The sequence below is a fragment of the Aphanomyces invadans genome (genome assembly GCF_000520115.1).
Source record: "Aphanomyces invadans strain NJM9701 unplaced genomic scaffold supercont1.20, whole genome shotgun sequence".
Lineage (NCBI taxonomy): Eukaryota > Oomycota > Saprolegniomycetes > Saprolegniales > Verrucalvaceae > Aphanomyces > Aphanomyces invadans.
In genome coordinates, this window is record NW_008580165.1 from 670,338 (window position 1) to 689,055 (window position 18,718).

The window sequence follows — 18,718 nt, forward strand, 5'->3', positions numbered from 1 at the left end:
TCGAAAGTGATACAAATTCTTCAAAAAGTGGATCAAATTCATTTTGCACTTGGTGACACTGCTCCCGACAACAATTTGTTGAACACATCGTGACTCCTTGACGGAACACCGAGTTGTGAGCTTCCGAACGCCATGGACTCGCGCGGCAAGACGCAGAGGCCCCCTCAAACGTCTACTGGTGCGACGACTGAGCGAACCATGGACAAGCCAGCCGCGCCTACGCCAGAGAAGCTTGTATTGCTGGCGTCCACCGGTTGGCTATTCCCAAGGGGACGTGCGCTGGTTGGGCTTGTTGTGGTAATCGCTGCGGCGATCTCACACCTCATCCCACCGTCTTTTGCACCACAGGCGTCCAGCAATGCACGACGTTTCCTCACGATGGTCAACGTGTCGGCGCCGACATTGCTCATGTACCAAAGCGACATCGTGACCATGACACCACGGTCTCTATTGTCGCCGGATCCCATCGTGCGGACGCCCATTTGTCGCATCCAGCGACGACGGCACAACCTCGCTTGTCTCTATTGAGTATGCTCTTGGTCACACTGGTGACCTTCGCCGTGACGGACACGTGCTCTTGCTGTTGAATGGCGAGAACCATGGACTCCTTTTCGACTGGTCTTCGTCATCGCCTTGTCTTTTTGAACTGGCGGAAGTGGCCGCGACTATGCTTGGCATGGACATGGCGCAATTTTCAAACGGCTTGCGATTGTACAGCATGAACGGCCGGCAGATTTCCACTGCGGCAGAACTCGACAGCATACGTCCTGGTAGATTTCCCGCTGTGGGGCTGGCCCGGCATCAAAATGGGCCACACGCGAGTCTTGGACAGCAGCGTAACGCTCATGACACTGCCGCTTTCGCCTCTGGTCTTTGATGTAGCAGATTTCTTCTCGGCCGAGGATGCCGAGTCCATTATTTCAGAAGGCGGGCAGCACATGGAACGGTCTCCCGTTGACGGTGCCGAGGACGGCAGCGACTACGAAGACCCCCGAACAAGCTATACGGCCTTCCTCAACGATTCTGCGCTGACGCGGGACTTTTGCCGTCGAACGGTGCGTCTCACACGGCTGCCATGTCCGGCGTGTGTCGAGCGCCTCCAGCACGTTCGGTACGAAGAAGGGCAATGGTTTCGCCAGCACGAAGACTACTTTGATTCGATGGACTTTTTGAACCGCAACGAATTGCACTGGTCCATGTATCAAGATTGGCTGGAACATTTGCTGATGGTCCATGCAGCATTCCCACGCCGCCGCGCCTCAGTGGCGAGGCCCAGTACTTTCGATGGCTGCGATGGGCAAATGAGAGAGTGGCTGTCCTTGGCGCGGATGTCCCCCAGGCATTTCAGCCAGCCGGCAAGCACTTTCCCACGTTTTCTCGTGCGTACCAGACCACAGTGAGTGGCTCTGGCGCTGCTGACACTGTCCGCTCCTTGACGACTGGAGTGGGGTAATTCTATGCTTGTAGGTATTGAAATGGATGATTGCCGACGTCTCGCGGGACGACTTGACCTGCGCAGTGAACGGAGCTGGGTCGATTGGCTCATCGAGAACGCGAACGCGGACGCTACTGGAGCTCCTGGCCATTTTCCCCGACGTGTTCCGTGTCGTTGCTGGCGTGTTTGCCGCGATAGCGGGACCTGCTTTCACCTACGAGTGCGTGCCTCTTGCTCGGACTGTTTGACCTGATTGCAGGATCTCCGACATTGTCAAGTACCAAGAAGCCCACCGCTTCGTCACTCTGTTCATGTACTTGAACGACGTGGAGGAAGGAGGAGAGACGGTGTTTCCGTACTCCAAAGAGCGCCTTGTGACGGATATTGACCGAGGAGCAATGTCCGAGTGCTCGGATGGCCTGGCGGTGCCCTCCCCACTCGGCTTCGCGCGGCATTGTTTTACGCCCAGACGGGGACCAATGATCTCGATCCGAAGAGTCTTCACGGCGGGTGTCCGCCCAAGAAAGGGGTCGAATGTACGTGTCCATGAATTGTCAATGAATTCCAAAGCACAAGCACGATGAACAACGCTACCCTAGACGGCGCGAACTTGTTTGCGTGAAACTCGGACGCGGACGAAGGCAGCGATTTGTGGGACGCTTAACCAAGCGCGACGTGCTGTGTCTGGAGCTGCTGCAGACGCTGGTCGCGCGCCTTCTTCTTGGCGGCCATCTCGGCGATTTCGACTTTTCGTTCGTAGTTGGCGACTTCTTGCACCAAGTCGTACATTTCCGCCTTTTGGCCGACAAAGTCCAAGATCTAGCGACACACATAATGTCCCCGATCGATCGCGTGGAAAAATCGGTGGCTCGTGTACCTGGGGCATGTCGTTTGAATCGTCGACGGCTTTATTTGCACTCAGACCATGCAATCCCTTGGAGTCGCGAGCAATGTCGTCGGTGACAGCGGTCAGCTCGGCGCGCACCTTGTCGTTGAGCTCCATGCGCGTCTTGATCTCGGCCCGGAGCCACACCGACTCGTCGATGAGATCGTTGAGTTTTTGCTTGAGCGAGTTGAGGAGCTGCACCGTGTTGCCGGTCGTTTGTTTGAGTTTGAGCAGCTCGTCGTTGCGCTCTTCAATCTTGGCCACGTACTGCTTGTTTTCAATCTGGAGCTGGTGAAAGTCAATGTAGTGGAGGGCGTCGCCCATCTCTTCCTTCTGGCGGAGCTGTGCATCGATCTTTTGCGCTTGGCTCTTGAGCGTTGCGTTCTTTAGCCGCAGCTTCTCCACGATCGCGTCCTTGGCACGCAGCTTCTCCTCCATGTACCGCACCATCTTTTCTGCCATCGTTTTGCCCGTCCGAAAGTTCTCGGCGCCAACAACGATATCCCGCTTGAACTCGTACGCATCCATCTTTAGTTCCGCAATGCGAATGTCCGTCTCTTCCAGCACCGCTCGCAACGTGTCGATGAGCCGCTCCGACGTTCGCTTCGTCTCTTCCACTTCCTTCTGTGCATCTTCGAGCTCGGCGCTGCAAATGTCGTTCTTTTGGTCGATCGTGATCGTGGCGGGGGGCCGTCCCCGGTTGTTGTTGATCGTGGTGGCCAGGTTGTTCGTGCGCTTCTTCGCATTCGTCACCCCACCCTTCTCACCTTTCTCCCGCTTCTCCTCTTCTTCTACCATCGAGGTGGGCTACGGCAGCCGCATGAGCTCCACCAGGATGTGCGGACATAGCGCTACCTGGGCATTGCGCTTCAAGTACGACTCGAGCAGTTCGTTCTCGTGTGCAAGCTGCTCGTTTTGTCGAAGGGCCTCCTCCAACTGACCGTGCCACATGAGTCGTGAATATGCGTACAAGATGGGCATCGTACCTTCGCTTCTAGCTCTTCCAAATCGTCGTCGACGTGGTCGACCATGTTCACCAAAGTTGGATGCGGCGACGACGGTTTCAAGGGATGAAACCGATCAACGAACTGGCACAGGACATGGACCCCATCAACAGGCAGTCCCTCGTCGCATGCGACGGTAGCGTCGTGCAGGACGGACGACAAGAATAGGTTGATGAAGAATTCACTCGCTCCTGACTACGCTGGGTCTTCGTGTCCCCTGCGCAATACGTCTACCTGACTTTGCTCCTGAAGCCAGGGGGAGAAATCTGGACTTACTCATCGTTCGTGTTGGTTGATCCATCCTTGTGGATGCCAATGAATGCTCCACAAAGCCACAACTACCGCATGCAAAGCTGCGTAGATCTTGGGGCCGTGAACCACGATGAGCGTGCGTGCGCAGCCTCGCGGACGCCTGCCCCATGACCGCATATCAGTGCTATTGATGCTAATGAGGCGTTCTTTTTTCGAATGAATAAAACATTTTCACAACAACTATACAACGTAATCGATATTTATATTCTCAGAAAATATCTGCCTTGCCGGATGAACGTATCCGGACAAAATCTTTCCTCGATGGACGTTCCAATGTCGAAATATATTTGTTTCGCTGGGGAGTGTAGGTTTTAACTTGTCATATATATGGCAAGATGAAAAATAAAAAGAGTCGTCGACCTGACTTGGGACTTGACCCCGAGAACACCTCTGTCCATTTCCAGATATTCCTCGACGCCAGGATGCAGCGGTTGGCGAAGTGGGGTGTCTTGGCGGTGTGCACGACGGCCGCTCACTCGGCGGACGTGAACGAATGGCCCTCCGTTGAGGTACATGATGGCTTCCCCCTGGATGATACTCATTTGCGTTATGTAGAACGACCACACGAAGTTACAAATTGTGTTGCCAGAGTCGCTGCAGAAGAAAGACGGCTACGTCCACAAGGACGCCCTGTTTGGCTACCCTGGCTACAGTGTCGGATCCCTGCAAACCCAGCTCATCTACGTGAACGGCACTGGCTGCGAAGACTTTCCCAAGGGAGCCAACTGGGAGCCTCCTTATGCGCTCATGATTGACCGTGGCGACTGTGTGTTTGTGGAGAAAGTGCGGCGTGCCCAACATGCTGGCGCACGAGCCGTCGTTATCGCTGACAACAAGTGCCTGTGCACGGACCAAGACTGCATGCGTCGAACGGGCGATGCGTTTTGTGAAACGGTGTTGCCGTACATGAATGACGATGAGTCTGGAGGCGATATTACGATTCCGTCCATGATGATCCGCAAGGCCGACGCCGACGACATCAAGAAGACGATTTCGCATTCGAAGGGTGTGAGCAACGTCATGGTCAAGTTTGACTGGGGCATTCCGTCGCCGGACGGTCGCGTGGAGTGGACGATGTGGCACAGTTCGTGGGACGAGCAAAGTACAGTGCTGCTCAAGGCAGCGGAAACAATTGTGAATGCGCTGGGCGATCGCGCGTTCTTTACGCCACGATTCGTCATGTACAACGGATCGAAGGTGGGGTGCGACATTCACGACGGCGTCGATCCGTGCGGCAACATGTGCATCAACAAAGGACGCTACTGCCTCATGGATCCTTCTCCATTTCACGACCGCACGGAAGGTGCTGCCGGGTCGGACGTTGTGATTGAGAACCTCCGTCGCAAGTGCATTTGGGACATTGCGTCGAAGGAAGACCCGGGCGTGGGGAAGAAGTGGTGGCGTTATGTCAACATGTTTGCGGACGAATGCAACACGCGGGAGGAGACGTTTATGAGCAAGCGATGTGCGATGGACGTGATGAAGAAGGCCAAGATCGACGTTGGGGCCGTCGAAGAGTGCATGCAGCCGTACGGTCCCAATGTAGACGAACCGAACCCGTGGCTCGAGGCCGACTTGGAAGAACAGACGGCGCTGCAACTTTTGCGTCTTCCGGCGCTATTCGTTGACGGTGTCCATGCTCGTGGTCGCATTGATGCAAGCGGGGTGATGAACATGATTTGCGCGGGTTACGGCATCCACGACCCACCCTCCATCTGCAGCTGCTCTGATCAAAACAACATGGCTCTGATTAACTGCGTCAAGGCGGGTGGAGCGGCGTCTGGTGGCGCGTTGGGTGGCGGTGTGAGTATCACCACCCTCGTGGTCATATTGGGTTTGGCTGGCATTGCCGTGGCGTCGGCCGGGTATGTGTACTGGAAGCGCAGCCAGCGACAGATGCGCGATCAGGTGCGAAGCATTTTGGCCGAGTACATGCCGTTGGAAGACCAATCGGACGAATTGGATGGGATGATGGGCGGGACCAAGTTGCATCCTGCGGCGTTGGCGGCAGCCAAAAGTCCGCGGGGGTACATGCCCACGAATGGATTTATCATGACGGAGGATGACGACCGGGCATGAGAAGAAGCATAATATAGCTACCGTTTTGACTCGTCCTTGTTTGGCCATGCGACCCACTCGGTTTATGTGGTGCGGCAAAGGTGACAGGAGTGCACGCTGCGGCGACTGCTCGCGCGAGCGGTCTCAAAGCTACGACGGGCTCTTGGTGGTGTGCGGGACGTGAGGTGTGTCACGGAAGCTGCGACCCATCGACAAGAAGAGGGGTACCGTATGACGGCGACGAGGTGCCTCTTTCATCTGGTCATGAACTCGGGTCGAGAGGCCGCCAGATTTGAATTCGACATGGCGGACGAAGGGCGGACAGTGGCGCTGACGACGCGCAACGTCATCGACGTTGCCGTGAGAGACATTGCGTCGTGGTCGACCGCGGCGTCGAATGTTCTCCTCGATCACACAAACACCTCCAACGAGACGATCTTGGTGCTAGCGGCTTGTGTGGCCCGTTTGATCGAAGCGGTGGAGGCGTGCAAGGCAGCCGCACAAGTTGTGTTGGACCAGTTGAAAGTGCAATGCGAACCTGAGAGGTCTCCGGCGGAGACACGGGATGCTCCAGTCGAAGCCACGTCCGGCGACAGCGCCGAGCCCCACTCGACCACTGACACGTCCGGCGCGTACCTGACCAAGGACGAAGTCGACGCGCTCAAAGTGCCGTCTACTCCCGTCGACACGTCCTCGACATTTGAGCCCGAGGTCCGTCTGCCCCGACATGCCTCACCAAAGTCTATATCGTAGCTGCACTTGGACCCATTGAACCACCTCCTGTTTGTCATGCACGGCATCGGCGAACTCTTTCACGATTGCAAGTGGCACCCCCGACCTTCCGCGAGCTCCTTCGCACGATGCGCAATGCGATCGTCTCGTCCTCGACGCGAACGGGCATTCCATTGTGCTGGTCGTTTGCGTAGGGATGTCCCCCTGTCGCTCGAAGTGCATCGAGTGGCACAACGAGGTGCACGCGACCGGCGTCGACACGGTCTTTGACCGGATTGCCCCCGATGGCTCGGACAAGTAGATGATGCCTTCCACCGAGACAAGCGCTCGCACTGTGTCATGTAGGATCCGACAATTCAATAAGCGATCGTTCATGGACGTGCTGTACTACACGGCCCCCAAGTTCGCCCAACTCATCACGGACTCGGTCACGAACGAGCTCAACACCAAGTACCAAGCGTTCATCGCTCGCGACCCAGGCACGCCCCGTCGTCCAAGCGTCTCGCATCCGAGCATACCTCGATCGGGAGTCGGGTGGAATGGCCGCGATCTTTGCGCACTCGTTGGGGACGATCCTCGCCTACGACATCCTTACCCACGAGCGCTGGCGACGTCTCGCGCAATAATGTTCGCTATGGCGGTCTCGAGTTCCCCGTCGAGAATTTCTTCTGTGCAGGGTCCCCCGTCCCGGTCATGGTGCTTTCTCGAGGCGACATCGACGCGGACGGACACGGAGCGCTCACGGAACCGATCAAAATCCCCAAGGTGACGAACCGGTACTTCAATATCTTCCATCCGTTCGACCCGATGGCGTCGAGCCACACGTGTGCATGTGCCAACTCGTTCCAGTCGAGTTGGTCGCGGTAAGGCATTTGAGCCCATCCGCCGCGTGCTCACCAGACTCGGCGCTAGGCGGTCGCATTCAAGTCGAGATCGTTAGCCGCCGTCGCGGCTGCCTACGACGCGATCGACCCCAACCGATCGCGCCACGACTTTATGCTGCGCAAACAGCCCGGCGAAGGCGTCCTTGACCTGGCGTACGCCCCGTTTTCCCATTCTTCATACTGGGATGTCGCAAGACACGGTGCTCTTGACGCTGTTCCAGCTGTGCAAGCCAGTAGGGGCGTTGTTGACGTCGGCGGTGGCGAGCTCACGGGATGTTGCACGTGGTGGACGAAATCCGTCGGTACGTTCAAGCAGGGAGGGCCGTCCCCCGGCTGATGCCCCCGGTGGTTGGCCAGGTTGTCCCCGCACCTCGCTTGACGACCATGGCGTCCGTGCGCGATCACACGACGGGTGGATGGTCCTCGAAAGTGATCTGCTTGGGCCACCACCATGTCTACGTCGTCGAGTCCGTTGCAGATGTCGCGTGCCAGATCCGATGGTCCATCTCGTTGAACGCTGCAACGGTCCGTGTGGAAGCGGTCGAGTCGGACCCGTTGGCGTTCAAAGTCGTGCCGGACACGTCAAGCAAGATGAGCTACATGCCGCCCAACTCGTCGGCAAGTGGTCCGCAACGGATCAAAGCATCGTCGCCGAAACAGCGCGACGAGTGGGTGCGTGCGATACAAGCAGCGTTGGAGCCCCAAGATGATGACGAGGCGTACATGCTCAACGCGCATGACGTCCAGTTGCCCGTGGGGGCGTCCGTGGGGTACTTTGGGGCGCGCCAGACGGGTCGACTGGGTTACATGTGGGGTTTCAAGTGGTTTGTCCTCTCCACGACTGCATTCGAATGCTACGACAACGTCCCCGCCGTCGACAAGAGGACCCAGTATCCGTTGGACAAGGTTTGCATGTCGACGGAACCTCGGAGCCTTCGCTTTCTCGATTCGTCCGGAGCAGATCTCTACATCAAGGTGCGGCGCCGCTCGACCAGTGGGCGAACGCGATCCGCGACACCAACGGGTGCGCCGTCCTCGGCGACGACATGCCCTAGCGCTGGCACATTCCAAAGAAAACGTCGCGCCGCCACATTGAATTCCATGCCGTTGTCTCCTTGACTCCTCTACATGCATCCCGCTTGACGCGCACACATGGTATGACTGGTGGCCACCTTGGCGGCCCTCACGACGCCAGAAAACACCTCTCTCAACGAAACGAGAACCGCGTCCTCAACGGGCAGATCTTGGGCAGACGCAATCGATCCGAGGGGCTTTCCCGGTGGTCAACTTCCCGCACACCAGCTACGCGTGGATGGAAGCAGAGCTGAACGCCGCTGGATCGGGCATTGCGTTTATCACGTGTAAGCTTTGGACCATTCTACATCGCACTGCGTTTTCGTCCTTGCGGTGGCTAATTGGGCATGGCTGGTCTGGGCGCACGCACCCCTGTAGTTGTTGTATCGAGCCACGAGATGCTCCCGAATGCCGTGCGCGGTCCCACCACCGAACGGGCAACCCTCACCGCTTTTATGCCCTGCACCCCACAGCCGACGTCAACTCGATGTGTGGCAGTGCGTTGTGTTATCGTGATGGGTTCGAGTCGTATATCTTGCTCATTCATCGCCGTAGCTAGGAGATGCTTTGTCGACGTCCAAGAACTGGCTGAGGATGAGTTTCGCCGCATGGTTGTTGTTGCACATGGTTTCAATGTTGCCCAGGTACGTGTTGAGATGGCTGCACTTGGCCGAGAGGTACGTCGGGTCGAATTTGCCCCACAGGCGAGTCGACGGCAGTTGTGGCATTTGTTCGTGGGGAAAGATCAGGCGCAGTTGGCGATTCAGTTCCCGGAACGCGCTGTACCGGCGCAGGATCGTGTGCCCCTCCGTGTGGATGCGGATTTGAAACGCAGCGTACGCGCCCTTGTCGTCGTTCAGGACAAAGTACTTGTCGACGCTCAAGCGATGCACGGACGGAAGCTGCGAATCGAGCGACACCCCCAACGCGCTGTGATCGACCACGTCGTCCTGCAGCTGCACGTCGCACCGGTCGATTGTTTCCAGCCCCTGCTTCCACACGTCAAACGTCCGCGAGTCTTTGACCTTCAAGTCCAGCGCCGTGCCGCTCTTGGACACGATCCGAACGAGGCACCGCGTCGGATATGCCAGCACGGTCGTTCGATGCACGGGAAACTGCACGAGCCCGACCAGGTTTGGGCACGTTTCGTAACAATCGAGCGACGTGCTAGTCAAGACAAACCACCGCGTATTCCACCCCTGGCTCTCGTACCAGCTCTTGGCTTTGACAGTCTTGAATTGGAGGAGGCTCGTCTTGATCGCGCCAAAGTAGTCGACGCATGACCCGGATGGCAAGTCGAGCCCGACGGTGCAGATCGACATGCTATGCCAAGGACACGTGAGCGAGAACGACCGACACCGACTGGCCAGGACGTACGAAGGAGGGAGAGTGATGTGGTGTGAGAGGTTCTGAATGGCTTCTGTGATCGCTGCCAGCCATTCATCGCGCAAGTCGGTCGTGGACGCGCGAAGGATTTGTGTACAAGATGACGCGGATGGCGTCTGCGGCGCCGGCGAGAAGCGGAGATTCCGTCCGCTTCCTCCAGTTGCAGGCGTGGTGGCTCTCGATTCGTCGGGGGACACTTTGAGCGTAAATGCATCGTCGCCCAGCTGAACGACCAACTTGGACGTCAACGGAATCGACCACTTTTTGCGGCACCCGATGTCGTCTGCATTCGCGGCCAAGTAGATCCGCTTATGGTCCAAGACCGCCGTCCGGGTCTGCCATGCTCCCGTTGCTCGATCACGTGCGAGAACGGTCGTCGCAATGCGAACTTTCGAGTGGGGGGTGATGGGGACCAGCCCTTTTGGACACAGCGCGGGCAATGGGCGTTGGGCACTCATGTAGCGCCGGAGCTTGTCCACAACCTGTGTCGACGTGGTCAGCAGCCATCGCAGTGGGTCCGTGGAAGCGTCGTCGTACCGGTCGACAGATTTGCATGAGGGTAAACATGACCACGTCGTCCGAGTCCCAGCAGGCCGAATGCGACGCAGCAGCGTACGCGAGCTCAATCACGCCCTCTCGACTGCGACGCCGCATGACATAATCGATGCGCGGACAAGTGAAGCCTGGTGCTGGGGCTGTGATACGTTCCCACATTTCTTGCATTTTGGCAAACGGCATGTTCTTGCAGTGTTGCGCCTGTCGGGTCGGTGAAACAATCGACACACTTCATGTTCAAGCACATACTTGGATGAGGGGCACGGGCGGCTTGTCGTGCATGTCCGGGTGAATCAACGGCTCGACGCGGTACGCAATGGGGTCGATGGGGTGAAAGATGTTGTAGTAGTGGTTGCAGCGGGGCATGGTGATGCCGGGGGTGAACTTTCCGTCTTTCAGGTCGAGGCCGCCGCGCGACAGAATCATGACCGGGACCGGCGATCTACAACAATCGTCGGAGCCAGCGACCGTAGCACGACAGTACCCGGCGGCAAAAAAGTTTTCAATCGAAAAATCCAGCCCGGAAAACTTGACCCCGTTCTTTGCAACGCTGCCGGCCGCATGCGTTAGAATATCGTACGTGATCACAGTCCCCAGCGAGTGAGCAAAGATCGAGATCTGGCCGTTCCAGCCTACGTCATGCCACCGAGTTGGCCGCAGACGTCCGTCGCGGCGGACCTCATCGTACCCGGGTGCTCGTCCATAAACACTTTGTACTTTGTGTTGAGCTGGTCCGTGACGGAGTTGACCACGATTTGCCCGTACCCAGGCGACAGGTAGTAAAGGATATCCATGAACGTGTCCTTGTTGAATTGGCGAAGTCTACAACATGGCACATCGGTCAGGCATCGGTCGCACGAACGCTGACCACACCCTTGCGACCCTTCTGGGCAAATGATGTCAAACACGGCGTCAACGCCCGTGGGTTCATGCAGCTCTTCGTGCCACTCGATCGATTGAATCTCGAGCGCGACAGGTATTTCCCTACGATGCAGCATGTCGTCCGTGGCATCGCTCTACATCCAACTCTCTCACTTGAAGTGCGTGTCTTGCATGGTGCGAAACATGTCTCGAAAGGCGCGATTCGATCCGGCCGCCGCCGTTCCTTCCACGTACTCGCCTTCCTTGAAGTCGCCGTGCCGCCCAATGCCATGAATCACAAACATCAAGTGATTCACTGTGTCCAGGAAGAGCTACGTCATGGCCTCGGGTTAGCCCACGATTGGCGGGGATCAAAGAGTACCTCGGACGGATACGAGTCGTCGTTGACGACTCCGCAGTCTGAGCTCTCGACCGACAACGTTCGACAAAGTGGCAACGACGTAGTTTCGGAAGGTTTTGCAGCGGCACGGACCTTGGCCTTCCGTCGATTTGCGCGGTAGTGCGCCGTGAGCAGCATTGTCCGTTGGTCCATGTTTGCCAGCAACCGTGCAAAGTCCAGGATGAACTCCGCGATCATCGCGTCCGTCATTTCTGTCTCGAGGTAGGCATAGAACGCGTCGGCGGATTGTTTTCCCGTGCCAAACATCATCGCTTGGTCTTTGAAGGCCTCGAACCTGCCGTCGTCACCGAGGGTGTCGTGAATGCGAGAGATCACGACGCTGTTCAGCTCGGCGGCTTCGTCGCCGTAGACTGGTTCAATTTCTGGTAAATCAATGTCGTCGTCGTCATCTCCATCCTCATCGTCGTCGTCTTCATCGCCTTCCGTTGCATACTCTTCGGAATCGTCGGGGCTGCCGTTGGGCGGCTCGGTGTATATTCCGATGGAAATCGATACGTCGGCGTTGTCTGGAGCTTCATTATCCGATGCCTTGGACGCTGCGCTGTCGAGAAAGTTGTGCAGGAACTGCAGAGCCTTCGCGAGTGTCAATGTGCACTGGTCGATCGCTTGTGTTGCAGCTGTCACCAAGGCAGTGTCGACCAGTTGTCCATTCGAAGACGACGCCGGCGGGGCAACCTTCAGAGCTACGTCCAAGTCACTGCGCGCCTGGAGCAGCCAAGCTCGGTACTCGTGGAGGGGGGCCGCGGGTGTCGTCGCCTCCAGCGTCATCGTCCGTCTTGGCCCTCGGATGACGTCGCAAGTCTGCTTGCGAATAAGTTCAAAATATCCAACGGGACGGCTCACATTCTTGCATACTCTTCTTTTGTCCGAAAAATATGGATAAAGCAACCAGACTCGGTCAAATAATACAAAAATTGGGAGATTATTTGACGCACTAGTCGTGTCAAGAGATTTCAAGACATTTTCAACGAGTTTTGATGAATTTTTCAACTTCAACTTCCCAAGTGCCTTTGTATGCTTTGCACCGAAATATAAAATTATACAGGTAAAGGAAATGCGTTCGACGGGTGCGGCGTCAGCAGCGGTTCTTGGGCACTGGATACCATGGAACATGGCTGGATCATGCCAGATCCGTGAAAACCTTGTATGCGTCGACGACATTTGCCGCAGTTGTAGTATATTACCGCACGACGGCCACCCGTCGTTGATGGAGCCTCGAGTCTTCGAGTATACTGCCTTCGAATTTGCTCGATCCTCGTGCGTACACCATGGCTCACGGTCAACCACGTTCGCCTGCTCCCAAGCATTTGATCCCCGTTTTAGTCTTCACGGAATTCCTCGGGTCGGGCAAGTCGTCGCTCTTCAACTGTATCTAGCATCAGCACGACACACGCGGTGTCGTCGCTTACAACTAGTGCGACGTGCCAAGAGCCGATGAACCTGTTGTTGATCCAGTCCTGGATTCAGGGCTTGATGCCAACAGAGGGCAAAAAACTCCTCCGGTACAAAGGCAACTTTCCAATCCCAGGCAAGCGAGCACCTGCTCGTGTCCAAGCCGTTGTCATGCTCGTCCAAACGTTCTTTACCACGCCGTGGGCCACCAACTCGGAGCGCACGAGCCGCTTAGTCTTTACCGACCGCCATCTGGGCACGTGGAAGCTCGAGGAACGCTTCATGATCTTTTGCTTTGCCGTCTCGGGTCCGAGGCGAACGTCACCCGTGGGTTGCCGAGGGCATGACGGGAATTCGTGCCGCGTGGATTGTGGCACAGACGTTTGGGCTCGCGTGGACGACAATGCATTCATTCGGGTCAGTCAATTTGTGTGAATGCACTGCGTACTCGCACGTCCCAACAGAGCTCGACTTACTCGAGCGCCGACAGAGACTAAATCGCTTCACCATGCAAATAGATACCACGAGAGACTGTCCTGCGCACCCTCGTGAGCCCTGCTATCGTTCGTTGCGTTGGCATTTTATCTATGGTAGCTGCACACACCCTTTGGCTGCGAATCGGTGATCGTCACGGCTTTTCCTGCCTGTTCGTCTCTTGCAGCCTCACGGCCCTTGCACGACGGCGGCACAATCTTGATGGGCTTATCAAGCACAACTCAGCGCATGGGGCGTACAACGAGTAGGATGCAAATTCCGTCGTTGGGTTGCGATTCGTGGGTGCGGTGCTACGGGAGCAGCTCCGCAAGCACCACGCTGGTGAAAAATGGGGCATTCCAAAGTCCATCGCGACGCACGGAACGGCGCTCCACGAGCAGGACGGCCCACACAACCCTCTCGAGTTTGCCCTCCACATTCGAACTCTGAAGTTGCAATCTCGGTGGTGTACCAGTCGCCCCCGTTGAATATGCTGCGACGACTGCGATCGAGTGTGACAAAAGAGCATCGTTCGCTTCACGACGTCGCTCTCATGGACTGCCCGAAAAACCAAGAGGGCGATGGCACATCAACAGAACATGTTATCGAGCAGCTAGATTGACGCCCAAACACCAACGAAAGCTAGACTACGGCTGGCGAAGCACGACGTGGCTGGCGCACTTGAGCAGCTCGGCAAACACGATCGTAAGGACGGGCCCGCCAAACCCGAGGAGCCATTGCCATGCCATGAGGTGGACCAGGCCAAACACCGTATTGACACCGGGAATGTGAATGAGACCGAGCGTCAGCGCGAGCGACAGGGCGGCCGCGACGTGGAGGTACTTGTTTTCAAACATTCCAACCCACACGGGCGCGGTGAACGAGCGGACAGTGTACGCGCGCACGACTTCGGACATCGTGATGCTGACAAAAGTCACCGTGCGCGCCATCGAGATCCCCGACCGGGCGCAGTTGTCGTCATTGATGTCAAATTCGGGGCCGAACCCAACGGATTCCCACACGCCAGACGCAAAGTTGTACCGGGAGCACACCGGATGATAGTCCGCGCTCGTGAACCGGTCCACATCGAGCAAGTCGGCTTGAAGCACGCCTCCCACCGAAAAGAAGAGAGCCGTCGAGTACACGCCGAGCGTGACGAGGAAGATGATGAGCGCATTGCCCACGATGCTCACCATGAGCGTCTTGCCATGGATGATGTGCTGTTTCTTGGGGCGCGGCGGCTGAGACATAATGGACGAGTCGCCGCGCTCCATGCTCAACGCCACACCCGGCATCCCGTCCGACAGCAAGTTGAGCATGAGAATTTGCAACGGCTCGAGTGGAATCGGCATCCCGACAACGATCGTCGTCAAGATGAGGAGGATTTCACCCACGTTGGTCGAAAGCAAAAACACAACGAGCTTTTGAATGTTGGCGTAGATGACGCGGCCGCGTTCGACGGCGGCAACGATCGAGCAAAAGTTATCGTCCGACAACACCATGTCCGACGCGCCCTTGGCCACACTCGTGCCCGTGATCCCCATCGCGACACCAATGTCCGCCTCCTTCAAGGCCGGGGCATCGTTCACGCCATCGCCAGTCATGGCAGACACAAGGCCTTGACGGCGGAGCGACTTGACGATCTCGAGCTTGTCCTCGGGTTGAGCGCGAGCAAACACAACCGTACGAGCCGTCAACGCGTCGATCTCTTCATTCGACAGATACGCTCCATGCGGACGCAGGGCGGTGCAGTCCACCGCAGTCAGGTGCTCCGGCTTGTCCATGTCAATGCGGTGGTAGTCGTCCGAAGCGTTCGAGTTCTCGCCAAACAAGTTGATGTTCTTGGCAATGGCAATGGCCGTCTTGAGGTAGTCGCCCGTGATCATGACGGTGCGGATCCCAGCATCCCGCGACATTTGCACAGACTCCTTGACCCCGTCGCGCTCGGGATCGACGGACGCAAACAGACCCGCAAGGACAAATTGGGACGAAGTCGCGGCCGACGTGAACGCCGCCAACTTGCCTTCCGTTTCCAACGCGTTCGCCGACCCGTCCGGTTTTTCCCATGGCACCGCGTCCAGCCACGCGTACGCCACAGCCAACACACGCAGCGCTTCGCTCGACGTGTCGTCGACAAACTTCATGATCGCGTTCTTGTCCGACGGCGTCAACGGTCGAACTTGTCCATCCTTTCCAAGGATGTGCGTCGCCAGGTCCACAATCTTGTTGGGTGCACCCTTGGCAATCCCAATGAACGCCGTGTACGCGGCTCCTCCGTGCATGTGCGGGGGATGCATGTTGGGCAAGGCCATGAACCCATGGTCGTGGGTTTCATTGACCGAATGGATCGACACCATCATCTTGGTCTTGCTCGAGAACGCAATTTGGGCAACGCGAGGATGTTGCGCGTCCAAGTTGTCCTTCCAGATGCGAAGCTTGGCCGCGCACACGACCAACGGCGCTTCGGAAGCGTTGCCGACGCATGTCCACCGTCCATTCGCTGGCGAGTCGTCGCCCGAATCGTCGTCGCTTGTCTGGGTTAGCACGGTGTTGCTGCACAACACTGCCATACCAAGTGTACTCAGCAGCTGGACGTTGGTCTTGGCAGCGTCCTTCGTGTCGGTGTTTGTGCCAACCCACGACTGTTCTGGCTTGCCATCGAGCAGGACGTCCCCAGTGGGGGCAAAGCCCTTGCCCGTGACAACGTAGGTCAGGAAATCGCCCCACACTTTGACCACAGTCATCTTGCCTTCCGTGAGGGTGCCGGTCTTGTCGGTACATACGACGGACGCGCAGCCGAGGGTTTCGACTGCCGCCAGACGGCGCACGACAACGTTCTTCTTAACCATGTCCGACGTACCGACCGTCAGGCAGATCGTGACGACCATGGGAAGGCCCTCCGGGATCGCCGACACGGCTAGCGACACGGCAACCAACAACATGGTCAGAGCCACGGATCGATCCGGGTTGGTGGGGTCCCTCGTTTGGCGAATCAAGCCCACAAAGAACACGACGACGCAAATGGTGATCGCGCCCATGCCCATGAGCACACCGACACGGTGGAGCGCGGCTTGCAATGGGGTTTCGTTGGCTTTTTGGTCGAGGAATGGCTGCCGCACCTTGTTGACAAAGCTGCGAATGGCACTGGGCTTTTCAGTCTTGGATTCGTCCGCATCTTTCGCCGACGAGCCTTTGAGCAGACGCGCGATGCGGCCGACCTTGGTCGACATGCCCGTCTCCACAACGACGCCAGTGGCATTGCCTTCGGTCACGGTCGTGCTGGAAAAGCACATGTTGGTCGGCAGTAAAGTCTCGGTCGTCAATCCCGCGGCCGCGTCCGTGACGTACTTGGCGGTCTTGGCCACGTCCTTGGACTCGCCAGTCAACAACACTTCGCTCACAAAGAAATCCGAGTTTTGGACGAGCACAATGTCGGCAGGCACAAGGTCCCCCGGCACAAGCTTGATCACGTCCCCCGGCACTAGACGGGCCGTCTCGAGCACCGCCTGCGTGCCGTCGCGAACAACGACACACGTGGGCGACGACAACTTGGCGAGTGCAGCCATGGAGCTCTCCGCACTCTTCTCTTGGTAGGTCGAGATGGACGCGTTGAGAGTCACGATGAACAAGATAACGATACCTTCCGCCGTGTGGCCGATGAGTAGCGACGCAATCGCTGAAATGATCAGCATGATCACAATCAAGTTGACAAACTGCATCAAGAACGTCGTAAGGGCGCTTTGGGGCTTGACTTGGTCGAGCTCGTTGCGGCCGTACACTTCGAGGAGTTTGTCGGCGTCGGCGGTCGTCAGCCCAGACGTGAGGTTCGACGACAACTTGACCGCACAATCTTCCGGGGAAAGGGTGTACCAGAGGGTAGCTCCATCGCCAGCGGTCGCCGCCTCGTCTTGGTTTTCGAGGTGGAGTTGCGACAACGTACGGCGCGTTTGCTGTACGTCCTCGACAAGCGACCGCTCGACGGCGGACAAGTGGCGCAAGCTATGCTCACGCTCCTCGAGAGCCGCAGCTTCGTGGGCCGCCGCGTCCGGTGCGTGGACGCCAGGCTCAAGGGCGGCATACGACGTCGTCGGCGACGCGAAGCCGTCGAGCAAATGTTCATGGGCAATGTCAAGCGTCGCTTGGGTCACCGGCGAGGACGAAGGGTTGCGATCATTCATGCCACGGAGTGGAGAAAGGACGAAAATCCGAAAATGGCTATTCCTGGCGACGTAAACGTTCCAAACTCTTATGAGATATTTGAGACATGGTGCGACACGGCGGCAAGTGTACCTCCGGTCCACTCGAATCTCGGAAGGCCGCCATGTCACGGGCCGGATGGCGGTGGCGAAGAGCATGGGGCGATGGCTCTTCTCGTACTCGCCTTTGCAGTGACGGACCACGTCGGTAGTAGTCGCTCGAAGGATGTCCCCAGCGCCGAAACACGGTTGAGTGATGTGCTGGAAGCGATGGCCGGCGGTGCATGACATGGCGCCTCACAGTGTCCATCACGTTCGATCCACAACGACGTTGTCGATCGGCGCGCGTGCTGAAAGAGGGTTTTTGCTGGCAATCGGCTATCCGACGCCTCTGCCCCCAAGAACCTCCCAGTGGGTTCCTTGCGAGCGTGATTCTCAAAGATATGCCACAGAAATTGTAGCGCGCGCTACCCCCTGCGAAGTGCCGCGTGCATTCGATCGTGGCATGCTCCACGTCAAGGCAGCCACACCTATGCCCATCCCCTTTCCTGACATGAGTCGGTTCAACCAGGTGGGCGAAGAGGTGCGCAGGTAAGTTGAACACGTGTCGTTTGGTTGGCGTGTCGCGGGTCGGCCGAAGATTCAAATCGTCTGGTCATCGACGCCGTGCGCATGCACCTCGTCCAGCCCCGTCGTCCGTGATGTTGGAGAATTCGAGATTTTCCAGATTCGATTTTCCCATCTTGTTTGCTGCTTTCACATGCTTCCGACGAAGTTTCGAGCGCATTGCCGTCGGCATCCGTCGCGCATGTCTCCATTGGCACAACGGCGAGTCGTAGACTCTCTGTGACCCGGGGGACACACAGCGCGGAGGACTGTGGCGTGTGAATGGGGCAGCGTCCGTCCTAGGATCGGACGCGTCGTCGCCACCGCTCTCACAATCGCATCTGTTTGGACATGATTTATTTTTTCGCAACAATTGGTGCGACATCGAGGGGGGCCGTTCACGTGATCAACGACGACGGCAACGGGACTCCGGTACATCCCC

The 18,718-nt window shown here is 57.4% G+C and overlaps 9 protein-coding genes across 9 annotated transcripts; 6 read left to right on the forward strand and 3 right to left on the reverse strand.

Annotated features, from left to right (window-relative positions):
* Positions 1-53: 53 nt before the first annotated feature.
* Positions 54-691, forward strand: H310_09308 (hypothetical protein). Its single transcript, XM_008875346.1, has one exon. It carries the CDS (start codon positions 133-135, stop codon positions 526-528), a length of 396 nt encoding a protein of 131 aa, XP_008873568.1. The 5' UTR covers positions 54-132; the 3' UTR covers positions 529-691.
* A 59-nt stretch (positions 692-750) lies between these two features.
* H310_09309 (hypothetical protein) lies at positions 751-2,057 on the forward strand (the record flags this gene model as incomplete). The annotated part of the gene is made up of 6 exons (XM_008875347.1): positions 751-1,198; positions 1,240-1,396; positions 1,468-1,655; positions 1,695-1,860; positions 1,905-1,971; positions 2,035-2,057. The coding sequence occupies exons 1-6, from the start codon at positions 807-809 to the stop codon at positions 2,055-2,057; spliced, it is 993 nt and encodes a 330-aa protein (XP_008873569.1). The 5' UTR covers positions 751-806.
* On the reverse strand, positions 1,962-3,578 carry H310_09310 (hypothetical protein). Its single transcript, XM_008875348.1, has 4 exons — positions 3,308-3,578; positions 3,177-3,257; positions 2,313-3,128; positions 1,962-2,254 (listed from the first exon to the last, which is right to left on the reverse strand). The coding sequence occupies exons 1-4, from the start codon at positions 3,350-3,352 to the stop codon at positions 2,096-2,098; spliced, it is 1,101 nt and encodes a 366-aa protein (XP_008873570.1). The 5' UTR covers positions 3,353-3,578; the 3' UTR covers positions 1,962-2,095.
* A 456-nt stretch (positions 3,579-4,034) lies between these two features.
* On the forward strand, positions 4,035-5,780 carry H310_09311 (hypothetical protein). Its single transcript, XM_008875349.1, has 2 exons — positions 4,035-4,146; positions 4,193-5,780. Exons 1-2 carry the CDS (start codon positions 4,060-4,062, stop codon positions 5,714-5,716), a joined length of 1,611 nt encoding a protein of 536 aa, XP_008873571.1. The 5' UTR covers positions 4,035-4,059; the 3' UTR covers positions 5,717-5,780.
* Positions 5,781-5,998: 218 nt separating this feature from the next.
* Positions 5,999-8,366, forward strand: H310_09312 (hypothetical protein; the record flags this gene model as incomplete). Its single annotated transcript, XM_008875350.1, has 10 exons — positions 5,999-6,406; positions 6,449-6,575; positions 6,622-6,724; positions 6,773-6,877; positions 6,907-7,192; positions 7,246-7,290; positions 7,340-7,511; positions 7,549-7,613; positions 7,669-8,217; positions 8,307-8,366. The coding sequence occupies 10 exons, from the start codon at positions 5,999-6,001 to the stop codon at positions 8,364-8,366; spliced, it is 1,920 nt and encodes a 639-aa protein (XP_008873572.1).
* Positions 8,367-8,640: 274 nt separating this feature from the next.
* H310_09313 (hypothetical protein) lies at positions 8,641-12,412 on the reverse strand. The gene is made up of 9 exons (XM_008875351.1): positions 11,570-12,412; positions 11,362-11,519; positions 11,200-11,310; positions 11,015-11,148; positions 10,811-10,958; positions 10,576-10,768; positions 10,309-10,527; positions 9,763-10,253; positions 8,641-9,708 (listed from the first exon to the last, which is right to left on the reverse strand). Exons 1-9 carry the CDS (start codon positions 12,374-12,376, stop codon positions 8,925-8,927), a joined length of 3,045 nt encoding a protein of 1,014 aa, XP_008873573.1. The 5' UTR covers positions 12,377-12,412; the 3' UTR covers positions 8,641-8,924.
* A 581-nt stretch (positions 12,413-12,993) lies between these two features.
* H310_09314 (hypothetical protein) lies at positions 12,994-13,435 on the forward strand (the record flags this gene model as incomplete). Its single annotated transcript, XM_008875352.1, has 1 exon — positions 12,994-13,435. The coding sequence occupies exon 1, from the start codon at positions 13,043-13,045 to the stop codon at positions 13,433-13,435; it is 393 nt and encodes a 130-aa protein (XP_008873574.1). The 5' UTR covers positions 12,994-13,042.
* Positions 13,436-14,076: 641 nt separating this feature from the next.
* On the reverse strand, positions 14,077-17,709 carry H310_09315 (potassium/sodium efflux P-type ATPase, fungal-type). The gene has a single exon (XM_008875353.1). It carries the CDS (start codon positions 17,650-17,652, stop codon positions 14,122-14,124), a length of 3,531 nt encoding a protein of 1,176 aa, XP_008873575.1. The 5' UTR covers positions 17,653-17,709; the 3' UTR covers positions 14,077-14,121.
* Positions 17,707-18,411, forward strand: H310_09316 (hypothetical protein). The gene has a single exon (XM_008875354.1). It carries the CDS (start codon positions 17,927-17,929, stop codon positions 18,263-18,265), a length of 339 nt encoding a protein of 112 aa, XP_008873576.1. The 5' UTR covers positions 17,707-17,926; the 3' UTR covers positions 18,266-18,411.
* The last annotated feature ends 307 nt before the right edge of the window (positions 18,412-18,718 follow it).

What these genes read in the sequence shown, in the direction of transcription:
- H310_09313 (XM_008875351.1), bottom strand. Translation starts at nt 12,376, where the DNA reads ATGACGCTGGAGGCGACGACACCCGCGGCCCCCCTCCACGAGTACCGA. An exon ending in ATGCAAGACACGCACTTCAA is followed by an intron (nt 11,311 to 11,361) that starts GTGAGAGAGTTG and finishes GCTGCATCGTAG; the next exon opens with GGAAATACCTGTCGCGCTCG. An exon ending in CACATCACTCTCCCTCCTTC is followed by an intron (nt 9,709 to 9,762) that starts GTACGTCCTGGC and finishes TCCTTGGCATAG; the next exon opens with CATGTCGATCTGCACCGTCG.
- H310_09310 (XM_008875348.1), bottom strand. Translation starts at nt 3,352, where the DNA reads ATGGTCGACCACGTCGACGACGATTTGGAAGAGCTAGAAGCGAAG. An exon ending in TGGAAGAGCTAGAAGCGAAG is followed by an intron (nt 3,258 to 3,307) that starts GTACGATGCCCA and finishes TGGCACGGTCAG; the next exon opens with TTGGAGGAGGCCCTTCGACA. An exon ending in ACTTGAAGCGCAATGCCCAG is followed by an intron (nt 3,129 to 3,176) that starts GTAGCGCTATGT and finishes CGGCTGCCGTAG; the next exon opens with CCCACCTCGATGGTAGAAGA.
- H310_09308 (XM_008875346.1), top strand. Translation starts at nt 133, where the DNA reads ATGGACTCGCGCGGCAAGACGCAGAGGCCCCCTCAAACGTCTACTGGT.
- H310_09315 (XM_008875353.1), bottom strand. Translation starts at nt 17,652, where the DNA reads ATGAATGATCGCAACCCTTCGTCCTCGCCGGTGACCCAAGCGACGCTT.
- H310_09311 (XM_008875349.1), top strand. Translation starts at nt 4,060, where the DNA reads ATGCAGCGGTTGGCGAAGTGGGGTGTCTTGGCGGTGTGCACGACGGCC. An exon ending in ACGAATGGCCCTCCGTTGAG is followed by an intron (nt 4,147 to 4,192) that starts GTACATGATGGC and finishes TGCGTTATGTAG; the next exon opens with AACGACCACACGAAGTTACA.
- H310_09316 (XM_008875354.1), top strand. Translation starts at nt 17,927, where the DNA reads ATGTGCTGGAAGCGATGGCCGGCGGTGCATGACATGGCGCCTCACAGT.